This window comes from Ceratotherium simum, unplaced genomic scaffold (genome assembly GCF_057802395.1).
Source record: "Ceratotherium simum simum isolate JZ-2026a unplaced genomic scaffold, ASM5780239v1 HiC_scaffold_43, whole genome shotgun sequence".
Lineage (NCBI taxonomy): Eukaryota > Metazoa > Chordata > Mammalia > Perissodactyla > Rhinocerotidae > Ceratotherium > Ceratotherium simum.
The window spans coordinates 8,593,861-8,612,093 of NW_028261259.1; the positions used below are offsets into that span (position 1 = coordinate 8,593,861).

The 18,233-nt window shown below is 45.3% G+C and overlaps 2 protein-coding genes and 1 pseudogene across 2 annotated transcripts in view; all 3 read right to left on the minus strand.

The window, feature by feature from the left end:
* Positions 1–677: 677 nt before the first annotated feature.
* LOC147911548 (methyl-CpG-binding domain protein 3-like 3 pseudogene) lies at positions 678–1,388 on the minus strand (annotated as a pseudogene).
* An 11,957-nt stretch (positions 1,389–13,345) lies between these two features.
* LOC147911549 (ral guanine nucleotide dissociation stimulator-like) lies at positions 13,346–18,036 on the minus strand. The gene is made up of 6 exons (XM_087428179.1): positions 17,934–18,036; positions 17,379–17,448; positions 15,303–15,377; positions 14,676–14,708; positions 14,232–14,353; positions 13,346–13,622 (listed from the first exon to the last, which is right to left on the minus strand). Exons 2-6 carry the CDS (start codon positions 17,418–17,420, stop codon positions 13,562–13,564), a joined length of 333 nt encoding a protein of 110 aa, XP_087284305.1. The 5' UTR covers positions 17,421–17,448; positions 17,934–18,036; the 3' UTR covers positions 13,346–13,561.
* The window catches only part of LOC147911550 (ral guanine nucleotide dissociation stimulator-like), a 29,134-nt gene continuing 28,849 nt past the window's right edge, over positions 17,949–18,233 (minus strand). The window contains exon 5 of the mRNA XM_087428178.1: positions 17,949–18,037. The gene's annotated coding sequence lies outside the window, so the exon portion shown is untranslated. The remainder of the gene's footprint in view (positions 18,038–18,233) is intronic.

Consider the following 18,233-nt stretch of genomic DNA (forward strand, 5'->3'; position numbering starts at 1 on the left):
ATTGTCAGGAGGCACAAAGCACAGTTGTCCACCTCCACTCCCTCTCTGCCGTTCTGTTTCTCAGTCACTCTTTGACCCTCTGAAATGGGCTTCCTTCCCCATGACTGCTAAGACTTCTCTATCAAAGGTCTTCAAGAAAGTCCAGAAAATTCCTTGTATTTGAGTTAGCATTTGGCAAAAAAAGGATACAACTTATGTTAGAATGAGATATAAAGGCAAGCTTAGTAAAGTAAGACTTTTATGGAATTAAATTAATTTAAGGTTAAAAAATAAGCTCTTTACAATAGGTATCATTTTTTCCTGAGTACAATTATTCTACAAATATATAACTAAAAATACTAAATGATCCCTGAGGCCAAATTACCTTTAATATAAAAGTGAAGAAAAATCATGATAAGCAGAAATTGCAGTATACCAGGACACATAAAGATCTTCTTTCCTGTCACATGAAACGCGATCTCTCACCCACACAACAGTCTACTCTTCACATTTATGTCTCTCAAAAGAGTTTAATAAAGTACAATTATAAAATGACAAAGCATCACAGTCCAGAGCAAGTAGAGAGAGTGATATTAAATCAGGTGAGTGAAACTGGGGGCTGTTCATGGGGAACCACTTCTCTGGGGCCACACTTCTTGGCCTCTTCAGCAGGACCTTCTCCTATTTTCCATCGGGTCTCAGAACATCCTTCTTAGCTCCTTGCTCTCTGCCTCTCTGGCAAACCTCTCTGCCCTCAGGGCCTCAGCCAGTCTTTCTTTTGTATTTTTCACTTTCTGACTCTGTCTGCGGATCTCTCCATAAGTTACAGGCTGTCTGTAGAGTGCGTGGGGGAGACTGAGACCCACTCCTGGGATCATCTCTGCCCAGTCTGAAGACTGTGTGGCAGTGGGCTTGAGGCTGGGGTTTAGAGACCTGGCACCAACACAGCCCAGGGATTCACCTGGACCACCTGGTGCAATTATATTTAAGGTAGTTGTGCTATCAAAAGTACTTAAAAGTTCTCCACTGCTGCAGGCCTAGAGTCCCTGCAGTCTCCTGTGTGCACAGACTTGCTGGGGCTTCTGCAAGGTCTCCTCCCATTGACTGTACCTGACCTCATTGCCAGGGTGGGAAGTTATCATTGTAACTGTCCTCTTGAAAATGCAGCCAGGAAACTGACCTCCTAAAATGCACTTACAGGAAGTGCAGACCTTTCACGATGTCTCTGCTTGGTCTTGGCTAAATGGACCTATCTTTTCTTCTCTGACGTCTGGGACATCATATTTCTTTTGAGCTTTCACTTTGAAAACAAAATGAAATGTGAAATTTGAATAAAATGTGGAATGCAGACTGCCAGCCATGGAGAATTTTCTCACCTCATTTGGATCTTCCACCCTCCTGTATCCTGGAGAAGTAGCTCTCAAACTGTCCTGTGCGTCACAATCATTTGGAGGGTTGTTTAAACACCGATTGCTGGACATCAACCCAAGTAGGCCTGGGGAGGGCCAAGAATTTGCACTTCTAAGTGTTCCCGGATGCTGCTGATGCTGCTGGCACAGGCACCACACACTGAGAACTAGATCCTGGGACATCAAGATGATATGAGTCAAGGACAGAAAGGACTATGAAGACTAGATTGTTGTGTGCCCAGAGCATAGCAATTTAGTGCCTCATCTCTAATGAAATCTCGTTCTTCTCAGCACTTTGATGCTCATTTCACTTGCACACCCAAGTCCCATCTTCACTCAAATATTCTCCTGTTCATAAATAAATAACTCACACATGCCATATTCCCATCACATAGTTCTAGCCACTGTAAAAAACCATTTTTCCTCTCCTGACTCTTCCTCTCTCCTCCTACTCCTCCCTGTTAATCTGGGCTGCACCATCTGACTTAACACAATAGACGCTTCTTAGAAGTCAATCCTGCTCTCACATCGGTTCCACATCCACACCCTTTTCTAAGCCATCCCATCCATTTCCCTGACTTCAAATACCATTACTGAACTCGAAATGCCCATAGAATCAGCACAGATCTGGCTTCAACCCTGAGACCCAAATACCCATCTGCCCACTCACCACATCAGTGATAACTCGATGACTCAGCTCACAGCAGGTCACAAATTGAACCAACCAGTACTCCAAATAATTACTCATATCTCAGGGTCTCCCTAATCTTACTTGTTTGTACTGATATCCTGTCTACACCTGAGTGTCATTCTGGACACCCTGCCACCCCACACTCATATATCAGTTCACCATCCATCTACCCTCCTGAATCCACCTAAATATTCTCCACTTTTGAATAATTCTTGAGCACCTTTCAGATTTCCTACAAAATACCATTTCCACAGAGTGACCTTTCCTTATCCTGCCATCAAAATTAATGTTATTTTCTCTGTTAATTTTTAAAGCTTTTAATTGTATGTGTATTATCATCTATTTCCCTCATAGTGTTTTTCTCACTAAATTGGATACTCCAAGAAGTGAAGACTGATGTGGACTGTAATGTTTTACACTGCCGTATTCACTCACTGCTTTGCCCTTAGAAGGTGCACAACATATTTATTGAAAGAAATTATTCAAACTCCAAAAAGTACTTTCTAAAGCTTTCAAACAAATTCACTCAACTACAGTTATACAAGGATAGATTCTCTTTTGTGGTATACAGCAATAAATTATCACTAAGATTGTAAATCCTTTCTGTCTGTAATTCATTTTAAGACTCTAGCCACAATAATCTATTTAAAATGTAAACCTAATAAGTGCACCTTTCCTTTACAATCTCTCATTTCTGTTTTCAGATCCTTTTTAAAAGTGAAGTCATACATCTGACTTCATCCCTGTTGTCCTGCCATAATCATTTATACCATCCCTTTCACTCTCCAACATGTCCCAGTTTGGAGGGAAAATTATTTGATCCTCCCATTTATAGAGCACCTATTATAAGCCAAGTTATGTACTAAAACCCATGATCCAGAATTTAACTTAAAAAGTCACTTCACCTGTTTATATTAATCTTTGTGAGAGGAATGAGTTAATAAAGAGATGGAGGCATGTCTAATATAGTGTTAGGTATAATTAGATCCTGTAATAAACAGTAAGGGCTACACAGAGATAGAGAGACAGAGGGAGGGATGGAGGAAGAAGAGTAAGGAGGGATAAAGGGGAAAGAAATTACCTACAATTATTTCATTTATTTATTTATCTTGGGAGGAAGATTAGCCCTGAGCTAACATCCATGCCAATCCTCCTCTTTTTTGTTTTGCTGAGGAAGACTTGCCCTGTGTTATCATCTGTGCCCATCTTCCTCAACTTCATATGAGACGCCGATACAGCATGGCCTGACAATTGGTGCGTTGGTGCTTTCCCAAGACCTGAACCTGGGCCGCCGGCAGCAGAGCGTGAGCACTTAACTGCTCCGCCAGGGGGGCCGGCCCACCTACAATTAGATGATGCAGAGATTAGGGAAGGACTAACTGATGAGGTGATATTTGAGCACAGAACTGAATGTTTTTTTAAAAAGACCAATCACATTGTGGGTAAAAGTTTTTCCAGAGACGAGAACAATGTCAACAGTGCAGAGATGAATACTACTTCCACTTCCCAGTGATGTTTTTGGTTAAAAACAAAACAAATGTCTGGCCTATTATCCCAAGGAAGCTCCCTATACAGAAAAGTACAACACCTTGATCATTACTTAACAAACATTAACACCTAAGAAACAACTTTGAATAAGGCATCTTCTTGTTTTAAGAGCTACTGCCTGCTCACTTAAAGAGGTTTCACAGAAGGACAAAGTGTACAAATGGACATGCTTGCTGTCCATATGGATTCCACACTCACCAGAATAGGCTGGCTTGGAAAACAGGCCGATGCAGGTTCCTCCATGGCTGCAGAGTTGTCCTGCTGACCCCACTCCTGATGTGCAGCCAGCCCGTGGAATGCTGGAAAATGCAAGGACTTCTGCCTCTGATTCCCCTTTTATTGAGAAAGGGAGTGGATAATCCAATCAGTGGATAATCCAGGGGAGACATCCTGTCTCTTATCAATGGGATTTGAGAGATTCCTAAAGCTTTATACCTAAAAAAAAACAGTTGGGTTATTGACACTGTCAGCTACTGTTGATATGAAAACATTTAAGACAATTGTGTGGGGAGGTGGTATTTGCAGTTTCTATCAACATTTTAATGTTTCCTTTTTCTTCCACTAATGATACTTTCTCTAAAAATAGGAATGGAAGTTTATATGTACAAAAATATCCATACAACTTATGGTTTAATAGGAAAAATTAGAGACTGTGTACACGTTTATCAGTAAAGAATGTCCACAATATTTATTAACAAGTCTCTAGAATATATCACACAGCCATTAAAAAGAATTTAGTATTTTGTGCATTTACATCTCAGGTAATTTCCAGTAAATTTGTTATTATTTCAACTGTCTTACTCTTTCCCTTCCCTTTGACCTGAATAATTAATGTTCCTTTACTCTCTTTATTTCACTGATGTTGATTTAACTATTTTGTTATTCTGTTATTTCCTCTATAAACTTATTACTTGGAATCATATAGAAATCTTTAATTGCACTAATGGTTAAATTCTGAATCCTTAATACAGTCTAATATGAATAATTACTTTTACCATCTAACCCAAATGCTAATACCTTCAACACTTTCAATTCTATTTTTAACATTCGTGACATTTGTATTACTGTTTTCATGCATTTCATTCTACATATATTTTAATCTCCATGAAAGATTTCTAGAATTACTTCCCGAAATAAAATTCATTTATATTTATTTATAAATTATCCTTTCCTTTCCTCTTCAGTCCTTCCTGCATTCCTGGTTTTCAAGCTGGGTTAATTTTCCTTTGGATGTGATAACTCACTGCACTATTTTGTCTAATTCAAGGCTGCTAACAATGAAAAGTTTCACTTTAAGTTTTTCTAGGACATCTTTATTTGGGACACTATTGTTGCTGGGTGTAGAATTCTGGTTTGACATGAGATTTCTTTTAGCATTTTAAAAATGCTGCTCTGTGGATGTCTACCTTATTTACTTTATGGTTAGAAATCACCAATTGGCCTTTTTCTTGTTTATTTGGCCTCTATTGTCCCTAAAATATTTTACATTAACTTTGGTTTTTAGACCATAGTTTAGTTCATTAATATTTCCTGTGTAGTCACTCTGCTTAGGGATTGTTGAATTAATTGAATCTGTGGATTGATGTCTTTCATCAACTTGGAACATGCTTGTGTATTTTCACTTCTGATATCAATTCCTCCCCACATTCTCTCTACTCTCCTTTTAATCACACCCCATGTGTCTTCTAATTCTACCCTGAAATTTCCAATGCCATTGGCCCTATGGTTTTCTTGGGAGATTTGCTCGTGAACCGTCTTCAATTTTAGTAAACCAGCCTTTTGTGGAATCAATTCCTTCTTAATAACTTAAATTCTTAATTTCAGTTCTAACATAAACACAATATATCGCTTTAATTTATACAAAAAAGAGATAGCAGAGCAGTTTGACAATTAGAAAATGATTTCCTTTTGATGCAATAAAGCTCAAATAGTTGGGAGAAAATTATATATTGGATCATATTAAGATATATGAGGAGCCAGTATTCATTAAAATTCACCAGCAAGACAGAGGGGGCAGAAAACCTGAATATCTTCTTCTTTGTACTGATGTGGACTGCATTTTGAAATGATAATATTTATATTTCTTGAGTTAAAGAAAATGTTATAAAATCCGGTTTCATCTGTTTGTATTTACTTTAACATGTGTTCTGGAAAATTTAAATGACATAGGTCACGTTGTGATATCTATGTTGATCTTGTTTGGATAGAGCCATGATGTGATGGTTAATTTTAGCTGTCAACTTGACTAGACACAGGGGTGCCCAGATAGACTGTGAAGCATTATTGCTGGGTGTGTCTGTGAGAATGTTTCTGGAAGACATTATCATTTGATTGCATGGTCTACATAAACAAACCCACCCTCACTAGTGTGGGTGGGCATCATCTAATCTGTTGAGGGCTCAATGGAACAAAAAAGAAAGAAAGGCTGAATCCATTGTCTCTTCCTAAGCTGGGATGTCCATCTTTTCCTGAGCTTGGACATCAGAGGTCCTGGTTCTCAGGCCTTCAGAATTTGACTGAATGATATCACTGGTTTTTCTGGTTCTCCAGCTTGCAGATGGCATATTGTGGGACTTCTCAACCTCCATAACCTTGTGAGCCAATTCTTACAATAAATTTCCACTTCTATATGTTTATATATATTCTATGGTTGTATTTCTCTAGAGAATCCTGACTAATACACATGGATAATAAAGTGCATATTAAGTGCACATGGAGGAACTTTCCCGAGGCATAGGAGGCTCCCCCAATCCCCAGGAGGAAGCAACTCATCCCATCCAGGCAGCAGGCATGAGCACGTGCAAACACACACATACACACACACACGCACACACACACACACAAGTAATTTGAAAATGTGCTCAAGCTCAAACTCTCACTCTCTGCCTTATTGTTCATTACAGCAATGATTTCTACATGGCATGTTATACATCCTTTGCCATTTATGATCTCTTTCCTCCCACTAAGACTAAATCAAACAGGGGCAGTAAGTCTGTTTAGTTATTTTGTAGATCACAGGTTTTACACCAGAGCTTTGCATGTAGTAAGTGCTCTAAAAATAGAATGACCAAATAGTTTTCGCTCCAAACTGGAACATATCAGGGAATGAAAAGGGTAATATTAATAATTATGATAAGACAACAGGAGAAATATGTGCTGAAGACAGAAATGGAGGATTTAAAAGTTAAGATGAACTGATCACTTTTGCATTTTAAACAAATCATTGTGACTAGAATCTCATGATTGGATTACGAGGAGAAAGGATTTAGAATCTTAAGCTACTCCTGCTAATTTATTGCAGTGTACCACCTAAAGGTGATATCTTTGCACAAGAATAGTTAAGTGGAGTGGCCGGTCCCGTGGCTTAGTGGTTAAGTGTGTGTGCTCCGCTGCTGGCGACTATGGTTCGGAACCCCACGTGGGCTTCTCCAGCCATGCTGAGGCCGAGTCCCACATAGAAGAACTAGAAGGATGTGCAACTATGACATACAACTATCTGCTGGGGCTTTGGGGAAAAAAAGGAGGAGGTCTGGCAATAGATGTTAGCTCAGAGCCGGTCTTCCTCAGCAAAAACAGGAGAATTAGCATGGATGTTAGCTCAGGGCTGATCTTCCTCGGGAAATAAAAAAAGAATAGTTAAGTGGATAGATTTAAAATATTTCATGAAGCAAAGTTTTAGTGTTTGAATTTTATATGTATATGAATATAAATTATATATTGTACACATAATATATGTGAGCTCTTTTTGTGTGCAAAGCCATATGTGAACACTATTGTGGGAAAATTTGGAAAATCCACATTAGTCTTGTCTTCATGGAGTATCTAATTTAGTGAGAAAGAACTAAATTTTGAAAGAAATAGATAATAATGCACATATAACTAAAATAGAAAAAAAATCAACAAAGAGGAAAAATGGAGTTTTGTAATTTAGGGTACTGGAGCAGTAGTGTTCACTGTGTGGAAGTGATATTTTGTATGAGCTCTGAAAGGTGATTAGAAATAAATCAGAAGTGGATAACCTGTAGGTAGATTCAGAAGGGTGGATGGATGGTTCATTGATATGTGAGTGTGTGGTGGCAGGGTGTCTAGAGTGACACCCAGTGGTAGACAGGTTATTACCAAAAATAAGTGTGTTTGCGGACACTGAGAGAGAAGCAAATTATTTTGGGAAGTGACTTGTTCAACTTGGGACCCGGTCATTGTGAGTTAACACTGATGTGGTGAATGTGCAGGTAGATAAATGGGTCTGGGGTTCAGAGTTAGGTCTCTGCTGATTCTTTGGACATGTTTGGCTCATTAGTGGTATTTGAAGCCAGGGAAATGGATGGGGTTGTCCCAGAAGGGGGGTGCAGATGGGGAACAGGTGTCGGAGCAGTGCTGACTTCTGGGAAGCATCAGTCGTTGTGCGGTGGTCATAAAGAGAAGCCAGGAAGTTGCTCAGGAAGTTTAGACAGGCAATAGCAGGACAGTGTAGGGTGGTGGATCCCAAGGACAAATGGTCTTTTAAAAGGACATTGGAGTCCGCAATGTCATGTGCTACTGCAGAGCATGTCAGAAAAATCATGAAAAGTCCCCAGTGGATTAGTAAGAGACATGGCTTGTGAGGTTAGCAAGAGAAGCATCCACAGAATGGGGATGGGATTGGGTGGGCACTGTGGAAACAGAGGCATTGGGATATATGTGAAATTTTCACAATGGATCCCTGGCAGGTGGAGGAGAGGAGGGGCGTGAAGGGTGAAGACTATTAGGAACGCTGGCTGAGAGATTACTTTGTAGATGGTAGAGATTTGTGTATATTTGAAACTTGAGGGATGATTCCAGTAGGGAAGTTATGGAAAGCACAACAAATATTGAGGGCATAATGTCATTGAAATGGAAGGATAAGATAAAAATCAGAGTGGTTTCAGCCAAAAAATCAATTTCTATGGATATAACAACAGAAAAGTTGTGATAAATGAATTCCTTATGAGGAATATTTGTAGATCTGATGACTAGAGAGTGAAATAGTTCTTGTCTGGTGGTTAACAATTTATCTGTGAAATATGGAGGAGGTCAGAATATAGAGATTTATGGAACTCAAGAAGTGGAACAAATGAGCAGAGCATTCAGGAAGCATTAGAGTAATACACATAGTTCCATTGGTTGCTGTTGATTCTCTGTTGGGATCCACAGGCTCCTGGTGCATTCCCTTGCAGTGAAAGTGTCAACATGACATGGCAGGTATTTGAAATCATCTGAAGTATGCAGGGTGGATATGACGGCAATAAAGTATCTGGGAGTATGGTCAGTGGATGATTGAAATGATGGACTGTGAATCTGAGATTACTAGAAAGGATTAGGAGAAGAAAAGAAAGAGGTTTGTGAAGATATTCCTACTGGAGTAATCTAGTTTATTGAAGAAAGGTTATTTAGAGTGGATTTCTTTGTGTACAAACTGGAAATGTGGAAATTTGTGGTAGGAATATGGTGTTTGTGAATTACTGACTGGTAAGCAGGAGAACTTTGGGTGAAGATAGGATCGGGGTGTGGAAGTGAATGACTAAGGATGGAGTAGTGAATAATTTCATTAGAGATGAGGCCCTGAAAGGAGCTCTGGAGTCCTTGGAACTCTGTGTCCCAATAACAGTGGGCTGCGGGGCACCAGCATGTGTGTATTTGACCATGACAGAGAGCGGAGGAGAGGAACGTCCTGAAGCAAGATGGCGGAGGGAAGTTGGTCTGGATTTGACACTGGATAATGATCTTGAGCTTTCTGTCCTTGTCTCACATCAGCTTGATGATGTCACTGAATCCTGTTCTCCACGTGTGGTCCCTGTACCAGCAGCTCAACATCACCTCTTAGAAATGAAAATTCTCTATTCCTTCCCCAGACCTACTTGGGTTGAGATCCAGCAATCTGAGTTTTAAAAACCCTCCAATGATTGTGATGCACAATGTGATTTGAGACACATGTGTCCAGGGAGAGAAGGAGGGTGGAATATCCACGTGAGCAGAGAACGTTCTCCATGGATGGTAGTCTTCATCCTCCATTTTGTTCAAATTTCACATTTTATTTTGTTTTGAAAGAGAAAGCTCCAAAAATATTCCCCGACTTCATAATGGAAACAGTAAGACCATGAAACTAAACCCAATCAGAAAACTGAAGTTCTATGCACCCTGAAGCCTAAGCAGCTGCATATTCCAGAGGCCGGTTATTGGAATAACTTCCCATCCTGGTGGTGAGGTCAGGTGCAGTCAGTGGGAGGAGACGTTGGAGAAGCCCCAGCAAGTCTGTGGATACAGAAGACTGCAGGGACTTCAGGCCTGCAGCAGTGAAGGAGAACTCTTAAGTTCTTTGGAGTCGCAAATACTTTCGAAACAGTCACACAGGCTGGTCCATGTGAATCCCTGGACCATGCAGGGGCCGAGGGATCTGCACACCAGCCCTGAGCCCACCCTGGCTTGCTGTCCATATTGGGCAGAGATGAGTCCAGGAATGGGTCTGGGTCGCTCACAGACCCTCTGCAGGCAACAGGCATCTTCTAGAGATATCAGGAGACAGACACAGAAAGTGAAGAAAAGCATGGGAGAGACTGACTGTGGTCTCGAGGACAGATGAGATTGCCGTGGAGGCAGAGAGAGCAAGGAGCCAAGAAAAGCATCCTGAAAACAGTGAGGAAAGCAACATCGGTGCTGAAGAAAAGGAGAGTGGTGCCGTTCAGAAAATCCCCACTAGACAGGCTTGACTCTCACAGCATCTCTTTGTAACGTCCATCATGAACTTGACCTTTCATGGTAAACCTCAATTTTTCTTTACCATGAGTTTTCTCCTTTTTATATTAAAATTGATAGGATATTGAAGCTGAGGAATTAGTGTTTTGAACTTACATTTGTTTTTTCTAGAACTTACACTCAATAAAGTGATGATACCTACTAGAATGAGATTTGTCTTTGAATGTATATTAAATCCGATTCCATAAATTTTTATTATGATTTTGCATCTAATTTTTTTTTTTTTTTGCTGAGAAAGATTTACCCTGAGCTAACATTTGTTGCCAATCTTCCTCTACTTTTTGTGTGGGTCACCATCACGGCATGGCTGATAATGAGTATTGTAGGTCCATGCCTAGTAACTGAACCTGGGCCACCAAAGCAGAACATGCCAAACTTAACCACTTGGCCAGGGGCCAGTACGATGATTTTGCATCTAATTATAACGTAAAATCCATCAGTCTTGCTCTTCATTGTCCCATAGTAATTCAGACATAGGTGATTTCTATATCATGAAGTAAGTATCTCTTATCTGTTACCTGGCAAACTTGTGTAGCTTTTATTTTGGAATCTCAAGAATGAGCATACCCCCTGGGGACATTATTTTCCACTTAGAGAATCTTGGCAACAGGCTCATTGCCTTCCTTCCCACACTAGATCCAGAGTCGTGGAAATGTGTTTGCATTGCACACAGTACAGAGCACACAGGAATTACTCAACAAACATGTGATAAGTGAATAATTGGTGGCATCATCAGGTCATTCACAGAAGCCAGACTGAGAGAGAGTTTCCTTAGGTCAGGAAGGAGAAGCATTCTTTTATATTTGTGATGTTTTAATTTGTAACATTGTAATGTGGACACCAAGTATACTGTTTTTATCAAAATTGTGTTCTGAAGGTTTTCAAAAATCTCTAAAACTCAGAGTAGAGAAAAATAAAACTCTTTGAACCCGTTACTTGCTTCAAACATTGTCAACTCATATACCATGTGACTTTGTTTATCCTCACACCAAGACCCCAAGAATTAACCAGAGGAGATGGCTGAGAGCACATCATTTCAGCTGTAAATATTTCAGTTACTCTTACAGATGAGGGATTTTTGGAACACAAACACAATAACGTTATCACACACAAAAATAAAAATGTCATTCGGATAATCAACTATCTAGTCAGTATCCAAAGTCTCTCAGTTTTGTCAAGGTTATTTCCTGGTTTTACATTTTATTTGAGGCAGGATCTTAATGAAACCCTTCTTTTGCAATTGGTTGATCTGTTTCTGAAGTCACTTTTAATCTCTTAGCAAGTCAAGCATCTTGGGATTTGGGTGGGATATGAGTGTGTGTGTTTGTGTTGTCTACATGGATGTGTGAATTCTTGCTTTCCTGGATGGCAGTGCCTTGAAAGGAAGGGCCTGGGCTGTGGGAACTAGGATTTCTACTCTGCTTCTGGCTGAACTGAAAAGGCCTCCCTGGGTGACACTTGCAGCCTTCAGAAAGGAGGGGGAAGAGGTACCAAGGAATTCAAGACAATGGCCCTTTTCTTACAGGGTGTTTCCAGGACATGATGTTCAAAATGCCGTGTGCTAACACTTTAGCTCCAGGTCGTCGGGTGGGTTCTCGGCAAGAGCTCTGAGCAGTGTCTGTTAACCACCCACCTGGGGAGAATTTCACCATTTTAATTGGTAAGGTTGTGTCTGTGTTGTCTAAGATTGGTGGCATTCCCCTGTTGGACCCAATTCTATACCTGCCCCTCTCCTGCCTCATGTTTCAAAACTCCCAACAGGAAAGTTTCACATCCCTGTAACACAAATCCATATAACCACAGCACAGACTGGGGAAAAGAACACAGCTGTCCCAGGGGCTACGTGCTCTATGCCCTCAGGCCCAGCTGCCCCTTTGGGACAAGTCAGTAACAACACGAGTGAGTGTGTAAACTAGTGATTGTCTGAGACCAGGGACCTCAGAACCACATGGGCCCAGATGTCTCCCAGGGCAGCAAGGGACGGTGTGGGTCATTCAGTGGACAGGATTAAGGTCTCTTGTCCTGGCAAACCAGAGCTTACCCCGATCCATCAGGCCCAGCTGGGGAGGAATGGCCACGGTGTACCTGACAGAAAGACTAGGGGCCTTCTAGGGAATTTCTGCCCAAAAAGAATCATATAAAGCTGTGCAGGGATGCTGGAAATCCTAGTTCACAGGGAGCGGTGAGGTTTATGGAAAAAATTCCTGTTGTAAGTTTAAAAGCTGCATCATGAATCTTTCCCTCTGGATATGAAACAAGCAGGAAAAGGACTTCCAAGGGCATCGGCCAGGATCCCAGGAGGATTCCAATCTAGGCAAAGGGTGAACAGTGAGCCCTAGAGGCGGCCTGAGGGGGATGTCCTGTGGGCCCTTAGTCCATCTGCACATGGTCATCCTCTGTCCTTGTCCGTTACACTTGCAAACATTTATCTTTTTTCATTTATTTCTCATTTAGTGTTGATGCAAATCCAGAGACTGCTTAGAAAATGGCAAGTTCCAATATCTGATCAAAGAAACCTCAACAAGAGAAGCAAAAAACATGCCTTCTTCCTGGAAAGCTGTAGAAAGACAGCCACTGTCCTGGGGAAGGACATGGTCCTGGTAGGTGCTATTTGAAAGACACCCACATTTCAGTGGTTATTGCTCTGCTTGGGAAAGTCCCTCCAACCTCTAAATCCAGGGAGATCTGAGGGGCTGTCTCTGCTCCTGGCCCAGGTGACCCACACAGAAATGCTCCTGTCCTCTGAGGAAGGGAGACTTGAGTGTTTCATTCAGTAGCCAGGGAAGAAGCTGGCCCTCCTCCCTTCTGCCACATACAATAAGCTGTGAGCATATACAAGTTCTTAATTCAAGGAGGAAAGTGAGATTCTGTGTCTCATTTACATGAGCGTAAGAAGTGAAAGAACCACACCACAACACCCAGGCTGTGACAGAAACAGGATATAACGTAAGAGTCAAATCTACCATTTACTAGTAAAGAAATAATATCACTCCTCCCCAATGGGTTAACAGTCGCTGGGGTGCAGATTTCAGGGAGTTGGAGGGGGTGGTTCCCTCCCTCTGAGGCTTTAGGGGAAACCAGGGAAAGTCTTAGGATGTCCTCGTTCACTCAGGGTGGGAAGAGCTGGCCTGGTGCACCCTGAGGGCGCCAGTGTCCCTGCTGGTCAGGAGGAGCTGCACTTGTGGTCTCCAGAGTGTGACGGCTCATCGCCAAGGGCGTGGCTGCTGAAGAGAAGAAACAGACTATTTTGGGGTCCCTCCCTGAGATTCATGGCACACCTCCCTGCCCCCCTGCACTCTGATCCAAACCCTGTGCCGAGTGCTCAGTCCATCAACAGCACCCCGTTTTTCCCTGATGCAGGAGGCATCATTTAGCATCACCCATTTCAGAGGAGGCAACTGAATCCCAGAGAGGAGAGGGGAGCAGCCTGTCCCAGGCCTGGTCAGCAGTGGAGCTGGGATCCAGGCCCATGCTTAGGCCGAAGCTGTACTGAGCCCCTGGATGCAGTCGCTGCTGGTCCCAACACTCACTCGGCGCTAAACTGGAGGATGTCCGGTTCCTCTTTCTCTTGAAGAGCTGCATTTTGCTCGCCTTCTGGTGTGCGGACTCCAGCTAGCAGGAGATCCAGTAGCTACAGGACAGAGTGGACCTGTGAGCTACCAGGAGCCACACCTCAGGTGCCCCTCCCAGAGCCTGCCAGCAGCTGAGTCCCAGTGCCCCATGGGTCACCACGCTACGAGTTCTGAGGCTGATTAGCGAGCCAGGCCATAGGCTCTGGAGCTGGCCATCAGAGAGAGTCTGCCCTGCCCTCACCCAACTCCTGTCCCCCTCACCTCTCATGGACACTGATGGGCTCCATGGCCTGGAACCAGGCCCCAAATCGCTCTTCGGGCTCCAGGTCATACGCATTTACATCCTGCTGGAGCAGCTGGATCCTCCTGATGACTTTGAATTTCTGGGAGGAAGGACAGGATGCAGACAGGGCTTGGGTGGGGAACGCTGCCAGGGACTTGTGCGGAATGAGGATCTGGTCTGGGGTCTGTGCTCACTCAGGAACCCTCCTTCCTTCCCACTCCATTCAGGAGTTGCCTGTCCTCACAGTTGGCTGGAATTAGTTCCTCATCCAGGAAGGTGTCCTTGATGCCAGCCCCCACTGCACCCACCAACTTGATGGGATACCCAGCTTTGTGGATCTGACTCAAGGGATGAGGCCAGAGAATGTCTTGCTAGGGGAGGTCTGTGTTTTCCACTTCCCCACCCTCCCCACAGTTGCTCACCTCACACCATTTCTGGAAGTTGGCCCGATTTCCCTGGAAGGGAGACAGCCAATGTCCATCAGAAACAGCCCCCTAAGCCCATAACTAACCCCCATCCCACCCCTTCTCAGGCTTCAGGAATATCAGGGCCCATCAGAGGGCAGACCTTCCACAAAGAGAACTTGACACTGGGCCAGGCTCTGGGCCCCAGAGCAGGAGGCACAGGGGAGCTGAGGCCAGAGACCTTATGTAGCACACCCTCTCTGATGACAGATGGGGAGACTGAGGCCTCAGGGAGGAAGGGACAGCTGGACCACAGAAGTTCTTCCTCACTTGCAGGGGCTGATGGCACTCCCCCAGGGGCAGGGCCTGAGGGGGAGGCTGAGTGCAGCTCAGACACAGCCTTCTGCAGCTCTGCAGGCAGGCAGCTCTGAGCTTCACCAGCCCAGGGAGCCTGGTGGGGGGCTTACGTGGGACGTCTATTCAAGCTTTGCTAAGATGGGCCTGACTCTCCAGCTCCCAGGGGTGGCCATGGGGCTCTCATGGGAGAAGGTTTGCCAGGTACTGAGAGCTCAGGGCCCAGTGCAGGGCTCTTGCCTCCCAAACCTCAGGATCCTGCTCCCTGGCCCCACCTCCAGGCTCACTCACTTCCAGATCATCCTCCATCCCAATGTCCAGCAGCTTCAGGTGATAGAGGAACGTGCCCAGGAAGGGGACGACACCCTGTGAAATCAGAGTGGGAGTGGTGAGAAGAGTCTCACCTCTCAGGTGCCCCCATGGACCCTCCCCCAAATCCCTTCACCCCAGCCTCTTGCCCACCACAGACTCCCACAGAGAGCAGCCTAGGACCCTCAGTGGCCTCACCTCAGTTGCCCCCTCCAGGACCACCCAAATTCCCCAGTCACCTCCTAGGGGCGGCTTTTGGCAAATCCCAGGGTATGTGCTCCCTGCCCCTCCCCTCTCTAATTCATCCTGGGCCCAGCCCTCCCAGGCCTCCTCCTGGTCACTTCTAGGGCAGGCATTTCAGGCTCTGGGGCTCCAGGAGCTGAGCTGGAGGAGGAGGGACCCCTCTCTTATGGAGGCCTCAAGCCGTGAGGAGAGAGACCCCTCCTCTGACACCCTCCCCCTCAGGCCCCCTCACCTGCTACTGCTGCCTCTCCTGGGCTCCCTGGGGATCCATCTCTAAGGTGGCCCACACAGAGGTCACCTCCTGCAGGGTCAAGGACAGGCTCAGGGAGGCCATGCTCCCTTCCCCGTTTCTCCCAGGCCCCTGATCCTGGACCCTGGACATCTGGTGTCTATGGCTGCTCCCATTCCAGAGTGCTCTGATTCTAGATCACTCCCATCTCCAACACTCCCTCCTCTGTGCCCTCAGGCCTGCCCAGGCCCCTAAGCCTCTCTCCTCATCAGGAAAGTGTGAGGAGGACTCCCATGCCTCCCAGGGTCCCCTGAGGACTCAGTGTCATCTGACTGTCACCAGTACTCTCCCCTCCCCCCTCAAGGAGGAGGAACACAAAGATCCTGCAGATTCCTCTCCCCCTTGTACCTCATCACCCCTGTGAGGCCTGCACCACAGATCATCTCCCTCCATTTCCCAGATGAGGAGACCTAGGCCCACAGAGGGGCAGTGACTTGCTCAGGGGCCCACAGAGGAGACCGCCCCCACCTCCCAGACAAAGGGCCTGTCCCCCGGCCTTCACTCCTCCTCCAGACACACCTCTGACCAAGGTCCTGTCTTCTGGACTCTCGGGGTGTGTTGAGGCCCTCAGTCAGCCTGAGCCATGGATCGGGAGGCACAAGGTGTCTCGGGGTCTTATCCAAGTGGATTCTGTGTTTTCCAGCCCCCTGAGATTCTCTGACACCAGGCTGGACCTGAGGCCATGCCAAAGGTCTCAGCACCCTAGGATCCGCTCAGGATGAACCCTGCACAGAACTCCTCCTTTATTCACTCAGGAAGGGACCCCCTTGTGCCACATCTGAGTGACAGTGTAGGGGGTGACCATGGCGCTGTGTAATGGTGACATTTGCATCCTTTTTTACTTGGAAACTTCTAATGTCCTGTCAGGAAGGTCCATTAAGGATCTGTAAGTTCCCCGATAATTCTCATTGCCATCTGTGGTGTATCTTTGTCAACAAGGCACCGGGCGAGACTCACTGGTTTGCAGCAGTGACCACTATAGGGCTAGATCGCACAGTCCCAGAGAGCACACAGTTCTGTCCCAGATCCACCATTTGGCCCAAGGCTGGGCAGCCCCTGTGTCCACAAGGCCTGTGTGACCTCACAGTGCCCATCCCTGGAGCAGGCAGAGTGCCCTCCCCTGCGAGGTGCAGTGAAGACAGAAGGAGCAGCAGGTGCCTGGCTTCCTGAGGACAGGCTGGACTGCTGTAGGAAGAAAGGAACCCCCACGCACTCCATCCACCCACCAGCCTGGAGGAAGAAGACCAGCTGATGTGTCCGCATGGAAGCCAGAGACCTGCTCATTCTGCCAGCTCCTCACCTCCTGGAACAGTCCAGGCGACACCACTGTATCCCGTGACCAAGGCCTCCTGCCCCAAACAGTCCCCACCAGCCCCTGCAGCTCACACCCCCTGCTTCCTGTCAAGCTGGACAAGACAGACCGTTATTTCTCATGGAACCTTAAGTGAAAAACTTCCCAAAGCACATCCTGCCTGGTCTCTCCCCCACTCACCTCCCCTCCTTCCAGATCTCCAGCCTCCATTCACCTCCTTGAGCAGCTTCCTGCTCTCCCACTGGCTTGTTTTCATCAACTTTTTAAGTTTTGTCCAGTTCTTCCTGAGGAGGGAAAAAAGGAAAGAAACACTATGGAGTGGTTTGAGGGTAAATCCCTTTTGTTTGAAAACCCAGAAGATCCAGACAGCCTGGATGAGCGTTTTCACTGTGTCCTCTGAGCCCTGAGGTGTCTGGGACTGGGAAGGGGGCTCTGCTATTGTCACCTGGGGCCTCCATTCTCTTATCTTCTCAGCAGATGTGTTTTAAACAGTCTTAATTTCATGTGGACAGAGAGTTCTGTTGCTGAAAATACTTGAAAATCTTCAATTTGGCTCAAGCCATGATCTGTCACTTAGGGAAACTGATTCCTGAAGCAGAACCACTGGCCTAAGTTTTCAGAAGGACTCCAAGCCTTCCAACCATGTCAGACCCTATCGCCAGGGTTTGCTGTCTCCCAGGAGGTCCCAACTGACTGAAGGGCAATGCCAGCCCTGTGGGGGGTGTCTGGTCCACCCAGGTGGTACAAGCATGGAGACAGGCCTACCCACCTGGACACCCATCTCCTTGTCTCTTTTAAATGCTGAATGGAGGGGCCCTGCAGAGCCCAGAGGATCACATGGAGTGAGAAAAGGTTCCTCAGGCCTTGGCATTCCTGGGGAAGGGAAGAGAATGAGCTGCGAGGGGGAGCTGGAGCCCTGCTTCCTCTGGCTTCTGTCGCCTCATTGACTTCTCTTGACCTGGATGAAACAGTGGCTCAGGGAACCCGGGAAAGGCACAGCTGGAACCTGATGAGGCATACTTCCAGGAGGATTTTAGCTCAAGCCAAGGAAGGAGCCCAGGAAGGGGTG